Source organism: Sebastes umbrosus, chromosome 23, assembly GCF_015220745.1.
Source record: "Sebastes umbrosus isolate fSebUmb1 chromosome 23, fSebUmb1.pri, whole genome shotgun sequence".
Lineage (NCBI taxonomy): Eukaryota > Metazoa > Chordata > Actinopteri > Perciformes > Sebastidae > Sebastes > Sebastes umbrosus.
Genome location: NC_051291.1, coordinates 21,053,967 through 21,064,226, shown reverse-complemented (window position 1 = coordinate 21,064,226; position 10,260 = coordinate 21,053,967). Strand labels below are relative to the sequence as shown.

Here is a 10,260-nt window from a genome sequence, read left to right as displayed (position 1 = left end):
TAAAATAAATAAATGCAAAGAGAAAATCGTGCATGAATAAATAAATTATTAAAAAATAAATAAGTCAATAGGTACATTTAAAAATAAATATAAAATAAATACAAATTAAATAAATCAAAAATAAAACTATTTAAAAATTAATAAAAATAAATACATGAATAAATAAAAATGGAAATTAAACAGAAAAGTAAATAAATAAAGGAATTAATACAAAGATAAATAAAAGAAGCAAATTAAAACAAATATCAATTTATGTCACATTGTATCAATTAATTAATGGCTATGTTTATTTTTTTAATATTATTTTTGCTACATTTAATGACATTTATTTATTTATTTTTGATTTTGGCAGGTTCCGTCCTCCGTAGTGACGCCACTGACAGGCGACCAGATGAGACGATTAAAACTACAGATTTAACATTTAGGATAGTTGAAGCACATAACTCATTGACATATATAACATCGCTTTAGTCGTTATTAGACGTGTTATATTATACCTTAAGAACTTTCTCTAGATCAAACTGAAGCGTCTATGAAATCTGAAAAAGAAAAAAGCCACAAGTTTTTTTTCTGTTAATGTGTATTTCAATAAATAAATACAGTAAAATGTACGTACAGTTTATAAACTAAGCAACAGAAGTTTGATGGTAACATGCACATTAACTGTGTCCGTGTACAAAAGCATTAAAACGATGTAACAACAGAAAGGTTTTTAAAAAGGATCTAAAAGCGTTTTACAGTGCAAACTGTGGTGTTCTGGTACATCGACCGTCTCTCTGCTATCGATCGATCGATCAGCGTGGATACATTCAGCTGGAGGAACTAGAAACTACGTCATCAATAACACTGAAAGAAAGAGGTGCCCTGTGGGATATCTCACCGTTTAAATACGACACAGAGGAAAACACTTTGATCGAGGATGGCTTCGTCTCTCAGTGAAAATCAATCACTGATAATAACTGATCAATAACAACAACACTCAGATTCTCCTTCAGTTTCACCGTCAAATCAGCAAAACATGAGACGACAAAATCAGATTTCATTTCAATAACTTCAAGATTCAAATCGTAGATATTTTTCTCCCCAACAGTCGACCTAATACTCATATCTTATTTTAGATTTTGGACATTTTTCACTACTTTTGGAAAAAAACAATTATTAGTCCTGTTCTCTGCTTATTTGTCTGAAATGATTCAATTTTAATTTCCTTCCTCCATAAATTTAAAAACGTATTTTACGATAATTTTGCATTTAGAGATATTTTTGTGCCTGGGAAAAGTGAGAAAAAAACATTTACATTCCCAGGATAAATACAGACAATATGCAATATTAATGTCTTTAATAATTATCTCATAAAGGAACCAAATTGAGTTTCTCAATCAAAATTGAATCAAACTGGGAAATCAGTGGCTACGGAAGCCATGAGAGGCCAGTGAGAAAAAGTTTTTTAATTTTAATTTCTCCATGCGCTCTAAAGACAAGCTACGTATATCGTGTGTTAGCACGTTATGTAAAATAAAACACACCTGGAAGAAAACATGAATGTTTTTGGTCTTATTTAGAACATGTAGTAGTGGTGCACTTCAGCTTCTCTTTGGCTGAAATAAGCATTACAAAAAAAACAAACAAACAAACAAACAAAAACAAAAAAATCACATAGCAATTTTTTTTTTTCACCTGTTTTCACGGATAAAAAAAAATATTTAAGTAACAAACTAAGATTATCTTGGTAAAACCTTTTTTTCCACCTGTTTCTTAAGTCATAAAGACAAGAGAAAAAACTATTTAGATCAGATTTACAAAATGGATCATCAAAATATTTTCTCACTTGCCTCTCAGGGCTTCCGTAATATCCAACTCTTATGATTAATTAATAATTTGTCATTTATCGAGTAAAACAAATGAGTTGCAATTATTTAAAACATTTTCTTAAAAGCTGCAAAAAATCGATTATTTTTTTCCATAAATCCATTTTAAAAGTGCCCAAAAATAGTGAAAAATTTTGAGAAAAATTAAAAGTCTGGGAATATTTAGAGAAAAAATTGATAAAGAAAAGTTAGAATTTTGTGATAAAAATGTCAAGTCGAATTTTATGACTAAGTCGTAATATTTTGAGAAAAAAATCACAACTTTATTCTTCTAAAATTATGATTTCTTTTTCAAAATATTACTTCTAAAACATCAAAATCTCAGTATGAATTCACAACATATAAAATAAAGTCATAATTTCGAGAAATAATTCACAATATTCAAAGTCAGATTTAACTTTGTTTAAAAAAAAAATCAACTGCCATAACTTCACAGATGAAAAAAAAATTAAGGAACTTAGAAAGATTATTGTTCCTTATGTCACCAGTTCTTAAGTCATAAACACAGGAGAGAAAACTATTAGATCAGACTTTTTTTTTCTCACTTGCCGCTCAGGGCTTCCGTAGTCTCAAGCCCTTATTGAGTAACAACAATGGAGTTGAAATTATTTTCCTCACAACAAACACAACAAAACATTTAAGAGTGTCCAAAAATAGTGAAAAATGTTCATTACAAGTTCCCAGAAAGTTTTCAAAGTATATAAAGTTATTTGCGGGGCGGGTGACAAAAAAACAAAAAAAGGCCACAATTTTCTGAGAATTATGTCAGAATTCATTAAAGAAAAAAAGTTGTGATATTTAATGCTTTTATCACAAATTTCCGAGTAAAATTTTATGAGAAAATCATAATATTTGGGGGAAATTTGGAGTTTCACAAAGAAAAATAATAATAAAAAAAGTAAAATTTATATGATTTTATTCTCCTAAAATTCTGAGTATGCTTTTTCACATTACAATTTTACAAAAAAACGTAAAAGTACAATTTTGCTGTCATACTAATTCATCCTAAAAATCACAACTTTATTCTCATAAAATTATCATACTAATTCATCCTAAAAATCACAACTTTATTCTCATAAAATTATGATTTCTTTCTCAAAATATTACTTTTGAAACGTTTTAACAATAAAGTCATAATTTTGAGAAATAATTCACAATATTCAAATTCAGGTTTGACTTTATTATATTTTCATATAAAATTTGTTTCATTTTTGTATTACTGTGAATAATTTTTGGTTGTTTTTTTTCCCGATTAAATTTGAGAATTGAGGATTATCAACATTGTTAATATATTTTCTGTTGGTCGACTCGATCATTCAACAAACATTAAAGTTGTTAATAGAACGAAGAAAACAAAAAATGAGCCGATTTATCACTTCTTAAAAAATGTAAACAAGTTGAAGACGTGACTTTGATTTCTGGGAACTCGTGACGGACGTTTGTTGTTATTTCTGATATTCTTTAGTTGAATCTGATTTTGAACTCTCTGACTGACGTCTCGTCTCTGTCGATGTAATATAAGAAGTGATCTTTGGAAGCCTCAGCTGGTTGTTTAAATGTTGTACATGTTTGTTTAAATGAACACATGAAGTGAAAGCAGGAACATTAAAGTTACGTACAGTCAGATTTAAGGCTTCAGGAGCTCAGAGGGAGAAAAACTTTAACATCAACAAACTGAAAACACATCTGGATCCCAGCAGGACGCTTCCTTCACTTCTTTTTATTCCCTTTAAAATCATCCTCACCGTCGCTTCTTCTTCTTCACCAGTTTTTCAAGTCACTTCCAGTTTGTTCAGTCGCAGTTTTTTAAAACAAAAGTCAAAAGTCAAAGCTGGGTTTCTGTGATTCGTCTTTAACTTGGTGGTGATTATTATCGTCACACAGCTGATTTATTAAAATACAGATGTTGTGTCTGTCAGCTCGGGGTCGCGTCCATCACCGGTTGGTGTCAAAAACATCCGGATCAGAAGCAAAACGACAAACTAAAAATATGAACTTGGTTTCTTTTTTTTGTGACAGTAAATATAAAGACTGGTACTGACTGGATTGTTACTCTTTGATCAGATATTAACTTGAATATTCTGACATTAAAGTCAGAAATTTCCTGGAAAAAAACTAAAATATTCTTTAATATACAAGAAAAAGCTCACAAATTTCCGCTGACAAAAAAACCCCTATATTCTCTGAGATTAAAGTCATAAATTTACGCGAAAAAAATCACAAATTTACGCGAAAAAAGTTGAATATTCTGTAAACTTACGAGGAAAAAAAATCACAAATTTCAGAGAAAAATTGGATATTCTCCAACATTAAAGACATAAATTTACTAGAAAAAAAATTGTGAATATTCTCTTTTTTTCCTTGTAAATTTATGATTTCATAATCTCAAAGAATATTTAAGTTTTTTTTGAATTTGTGAATTTCATTATGAAAATTTGTGATTATTTTCTCATAAATTTGTTTTTTTTCTCATAACTTTATCATTTTAATCTCAGAAAATATCCAACTTTAATCTTGAAAATTCAGAGTTTTTTTCTTGAAATACTACCCCCCCACACCAGGCTCCATAATATTTATTTTTACCTACGATGGTCCTGATACGCCGCCATACATCTCCGTATATTTTCTAACTATAATTTAAACGTAGTTTTTATATTTGCACTTGGCATAATAATAATAACACTGTAGCTGTTTGTTGCTGTGCACATCTGAGACTGTTGGTGAATTCAAAGTTATTTGATTTATAGAATATTAATATTAATAATTAGACGCTCAGGGCTGAAGTGATAGAAAGAAAGTTAATTATTATTATTTTAATAATCAATGTTTTTTTAAATCATTTGAAGTAAAGCTATCAACATTTAGATGGCTATTTTCAGATTTTATTAATTCTATTTAGTTATTAATTTATAGTTGAGCGACAGAAATCTTCGGCTTATCATTTTGTCACAATTTTCGGAGAAAAAGAAGTTCTGTTCTGACGATAAACTTGATGATTTTATTCCGATGCTGTGAATTATTTTCATCAATCAAGTCATTTTTCAAGTAAGATAAAAAATTATTTTCTTTATTTAATTATAATGATCATACATCTAGCGTGGTGGTGGGAGTTATTAAATCCAGCTTTATCAGCAAAAGAATATTATATCAAACATTAAAGTAAAAAGTAATAAATAAATGCTGGTAACAGGTTCTCCGATGTGCTTCTTAACGTTGTTGTTTCAGCACTTTTGGAAAGATTTTCTGACAAGATAACAAATAATGTTTCATCTTTTTGACCTTTCAGAGACTAATTGAGACAAATGTGTCAATTAATCGATGATAATAAGAGTTAACTGAGCGACTAGTTGTGTCATAATAAAGATGTTTTGATCCCGCTGTGACACCACGTCTGGTTACAGGACTGAAGCCGTCTACACTTCCTGTTTCCTGTCATACAAAAACACGTTTTAAGGAGTCGACTCAGCGTCCTCTCGCCTCCCGTCGTCATCCCCGTCGTCGTAGAGAAGATATTAAAAAAGGAAACCACGACGGTGGAATAAAAACAGACGGTGTCGGTAACAGCAGAACCTTTAGTCCAGGCGTCCTCTCTCCTCTCGTCGTCGTCGTCGTCATCGCTGTCATCGCTGTCATCTTCGTAGAGAAGATATTAAAAAAGGAAACCCCGACGGTGGAACAGAAACAGACGGTGTCGGTAAAAGCAGAACCTTTAGTCGAGGTGTCCTCTCTCCTCCTGTCGTCGTCGCCGTCGTCTTCGTAGAGAAGATATTACAAAAGGAAACCCCGACGGTGGAACAGAAACAGAGGGTGTCGGTAAAAGCAGAACCTTTAGTCGAGGCGTCTCAGTGAGTAAAGCAGCAGGATATTTACAAGAAAACACACATTCCTCACTTCCTGGTCAGAGTTCAGCCGATGCCTCTCCACACGGAGGTCATGTGTTCCCGACGGCGTGGAGAACTGAAGAGAAGAAGAAGAAGAAGAAGAGGCACTTCCTGGATGGCTGGTTTGTTGGTCTCCTCTGACTGAAGCAGGTGTTTGGTTGTCGGTCTCGGTCTGGACACTCGGTGGAGGCACTTGGTAGTCGTGATGCTCTGAGGGAGTCCAGCTCTGCTATGTCATCAGGATGGGCTTCTGACGAACCTCCAGGATGTCTAATAACACACACAAAGACACGCCAGAGTCCCACTGATTAAAACTAGAACTATATATATCTATATAACTATAACTGGAACTGACTGGGTGAGTGGTTGAGGTGAATATCATGGAAGGGATCATGTACAGTGAGCTGGTCGTTATTGCAAAATGAACCCCAACAAGGTGATGCAGGACACTGACGGGGTCATTTTGCAATAACGACCGGCTCACTGTACATTAACACCCTTATTACACAGCTATGTACTCGAGAAATTAATAATTTAACACAAAATATTGATTTAAAAAATTACTTTATTGACATAAAAATGATTTGATTGCTTCCGCTAATGAAAATAGTCCGTTCGACGCGGTCGGAACTGAGTAGCAACGGTTGGAACTGCGTAGTAACGGTTGGATCTGAGTAGCAACGGTTGGAACTGAGTAGCAACGGTTGGAACTGAGTAGCAACGGTTGGAACTGAGTAGCAACGGTTGGAACTGAGGAGCAACGGTTGGATCTGAGGAGCAACGGTTGGAACTGTGTAGCAACGGTTGGATCTGAGTAGCAACGGTTGGAACTGAGTAGCAACGGTTGGATCTGAGTAGCAACGGTTGGAACTGAGTAGCAACGGTTGGAACTGAGTAGCAACGGTTGGAACTGCGTAGTAACGGTTGGATCTGCGTAGCAACGGTTAGAACTGAGTAGCAACGGTTGGAACTGCGTAGTAACGGTTGGATCTGAGTAGCAACGGTTAGAACTGAGTAGCAACGGTTGGAACTGAGTAGCAACGGTTGGAACTGAGTAGCAACGGTTGGAACTGCGTAGCAACGGTTGGATCTGAGGAGCAACGGTTGGATCTGAGGAGCAATGGTTGGAACTGAGTAGCAACGGTTAGAACTGAGTAGCAACGGTTGGAACTGAGTAGCAACGGTTGGAATTGAGTAGTAACGGTTGGAACTGAGTAGCAACGGTTGGAACTGTGTAGCAATGGTTGGATCTGAGTAGCAACGGTTGGAACTGAGGAGCAACGGTTGGAACTGAGGAGCAACGGTTGGAACTGAGGAGCAACGGTTGGAACTGAGTAGCAACGGTTGGAACTGCAAATGAATTTACTGTTTATCATACCACAACTGAGACAACAATTAGCTAGTTAGCGCTCCCCGCGGTTCCTCCGCCTCACTCCCCGCCCCCAGGAGACTAGTTTGCCGGTAGGAGTGCGGTCGGGAGCTCCGTAGTCTCCCAGCGGCGGGGAATGATGGACGGACCGCTTAGACCCAGCGCTGTCCGCTGTTGGGCTCATTTTCTGTAGCGTGGTGGAATTAGCAAGGTAGCTAGTTAACTAGCGAGTCGCTTCATCCACACACTCACAGCATAGGAAAGCACATCACACACGTCGAGGCAACCGTTGAGTCATAGGAGGAGCTGAACTGTATGACCAATAATCAACAACAACATTTCCACCACATGACTCTTGTTTACAATTTCCGGACGGTTTGAGTTTTGCCTTCGTGAACGCAAACCGGACCGCTTAGAGAAGTGAAGCCAGACCTTTATCAGGTGTGAACCCGGCCTTAGGTTTCAGCTTAGGTTCCCCCCTGTAGTGATGCAGTGAGTGTGTGACTGTGTGTGTGTTGACCACTGACCTGTGGTGATGCGGTGCAGCGGCAGGGTGACGTAGGTCAGGTGTGAGTAGAGCAGGAAGTAGTCCTCGGTTCGGTTGAGTTTGAGCCAGGATCCGACCAGAGAGCGCCCGGTCCCCGACAGAGAGCGAGAGCGAAGGTTGGAGGTGGTGTGAAGATCTGAAACAGACGTTATTAAGTATTATTTCATTTTCATCTACTTTAATTAAATCTGGAAAAATCCTTCACAAAGTGAGTAGTTCAGATGATTTGTAGGTTATCAATAAACCTTTAAATACTACCTCATCCCAATTTTAAAAACAATCCAAAATCAAAACTAGAAATTCAGCATTTTTCTATTAAAACCTACAAAATAAAAGTTATTAGTCTGCAAACTCCAGGAAATGTTTAGTGGGAAATGTGTATTTGATAAATATTGTTTCTCCTGTTTTGGTGTTGAATATATCAGAAGATCACGTGTTCAACATTCCTTATTAACAGTGAACCTGTTATTGTTTTGTATTTATGGTTTTATCTCATGACTTTTCTCTTCTCTACATCCTCATATTCATATATATTAAATCAACTTTCTGCATTTTTCTTTCTGTGAAATAATGTTAAATAAAATGGAAATGATTGTCCTTTTATCTGCATATTAACATTTAATTTAACAAACCTGCAGGAAACACATCAATTAAAAACACAACCACAGCCGTGTAAAGTGGCATCAGCGTTCATCACAGCAGAACAATCATCTATCTAAGACTCACTCTGCAGGAGAAACCAGTTTGACCAGTTAGTTAGAGGTCCAGTTCCTACCTTCGTCTTCCTCCTCCCTGAAGAACTCCTCGCTGTCGTTGGCGGAGTGAGACTTCTTCATCTCTGCGATTCGGTTTCGGGGAACTTTACGTCTCAGAGACGGCGAGAAGAAAGAAGGCCGGTTCCTCTCTGGAGTCGGAGGCGTGCTGAACGACGTCACCTGGAGGAACAACAAACATTTACTCATGTACTCTACTTATAGTACACATTCAAGGTACTTGTACTTGAGTCTAATATTTGCATATTTTCCTCAGTTTTCTCAGTGTTTCTGAGTTTTTGTTGTTTTTTCTGTGTAATAATATAAGTACATTTTCATTTCAAAATTTATTTTGAACATGTAAAATAAAAAGATACATTTTATATTATTATTTATATCATACAATACACACATGTAATACAATACGCAATATATGGGATACTTTAAAATAAAATGTATTTTACTAATATTTCTTGGACATTTTACTAATATTATTGGGCTACTTGTTCATCATTTTAATGTTGCAGCAGGTAAAGGTGGAGCTGCTTTTAATTATTATTTTTATTTTACAATTTTTTTTCTGATTAATTATCAATATTTTTCTGATATTTAACTTATATTTTTATGATATTTTACAAATATTTTCTCGGCTATTTTACTGATATTTAGGATATTTTACTATTTTTTGTCTGATACTTTACTAACATTTTTGTGATATTTTACTTTTTTGGGGATATTTTATTTGTTCATCACTTTAATGTTGTGGCTGGTAAAGGCGGAGCTACTTTAATTATTTTTGGGATATTTTGTGAATATTTTTTCGCATATTTTACAAATTTTTGTCAGATTAATTATATATAATAAAAATTAAAATAATATAAATTATATTTTTAAGATATTTTACTTATATTTTTGGGATATTTTACTGATATTTAGGATATTTTACAATGTTTTGTCTGATAGTTGACTAACATTTTTAGGATATTTTACTATTTTCTTATTTTAATATTTCTTTGGGCTTTATAACTTTGCAGACATTTTACATGCACAAAAAAACGACATAACACACTAACAGAAAGGGGAAAAAGCACAAAAGCATAATAGGACCACTTTAAGGTGCGTGTGTGTTTGTTTTGCTCACCCTCTCATGCAAGGGGGACACCTGGTCCTCCTCGGTGCCGCAGGGGGAGGTGTCGCCGGTCGGCACCCTGCTGACGGCCATCTCGGCGTGACCTTTGCCCTGCGGACCTTTCATCCTCACAAACTCCATGTTGTTGTACTTGTAGAAGCCAAAAGACATTCGCTGGGCCATCTTAGCGGCGACGCTCACCTGCAGCACACACACACACACACATATATATTTATAGTATTTTTTCATATTTTTATTGTCTGTTTTTCTATTCTATATCTATGTTTCTTAACTGTTTTTTATGTATGCACCTAAACACCGGGGTAAATTGTGATTCTGACAAACTTTGTGAAGGTGAATAAATAGAAATAGAGCTCAGATTTATAGGTGAGAGCGGCGGCGTCTCACCCGGTTGTCGTAAACCTTCTTCAGGGCCTCGTAGCGGATCGAGCCCTGGAAGATGACGCCCTGGAAGGTGTTGCTCTTGTCGCTCGCCACCAGCTCCACACACACCATCTCGCCCTCGCCCACCGTCATGTCACTGAACACCTGCACACATAATAATAATAATAATAAGATTTTAGTTTACCTATATTCTTTCACACAACAACCTTAGAGTCCCCTCATCTATGTCTGTGAGGACCTTTTGTCTTTAGAAAAACAGAAACACATAACCAGGGTGAGTGTTGGCTGTTTATCTGAGTTCACATTAAG

The 10,260-nt window shown here is 35.4% G+C and overlaps 1 protein-coding gene across 7 annotated transcripts in view; it reads right to left on the bottom strand.

Moving 5' to 3' along the window:
- Positions 1 to 562: 562 nt before the first annotated feature.
- The window catches only part of kiaa0930 (KIAA0930 ortholog), a 32,696-nt gene continuing 22,998 nt past the window's right edge, over positions 563 to 10,260 (bottom strand). For 6 of the 7 annotated variants that reach the window (XM_037761004.1, XM_037761006.1, XM_037761005.1 and 3 more), the window contains 5 exons: positions 9,955 to 10,095; positions 9,559 to 9,747; positions 8,441 to 8,600; positions 7,646 to 7,801; positions 563 to 6,019 (listed from right to left, as the gene is read on the bottom strand). In XM_037761004.1, coding sequence (XP_037616932.1) covers positions 5,979 to 6,019; positions 7,646 to 7,801; positions 8,441 to 8,600; positions 9,559 to 9,747; positions 9,955 to 10,095 — 687 coding nt within the window. In that variant the 3' untranslated portion in view covers positions 563 to 5,978. The remainder of the gene's footprint in view (positions 6,020 to 7,645; positions 7,802 to 8,440; positions 8,601 to 9,558; positions 9,748 to 9,954; positions 10,096 to 10,260) is intronic. The other variant, XR_005205590.1, reaches the window with a different exon arrangement.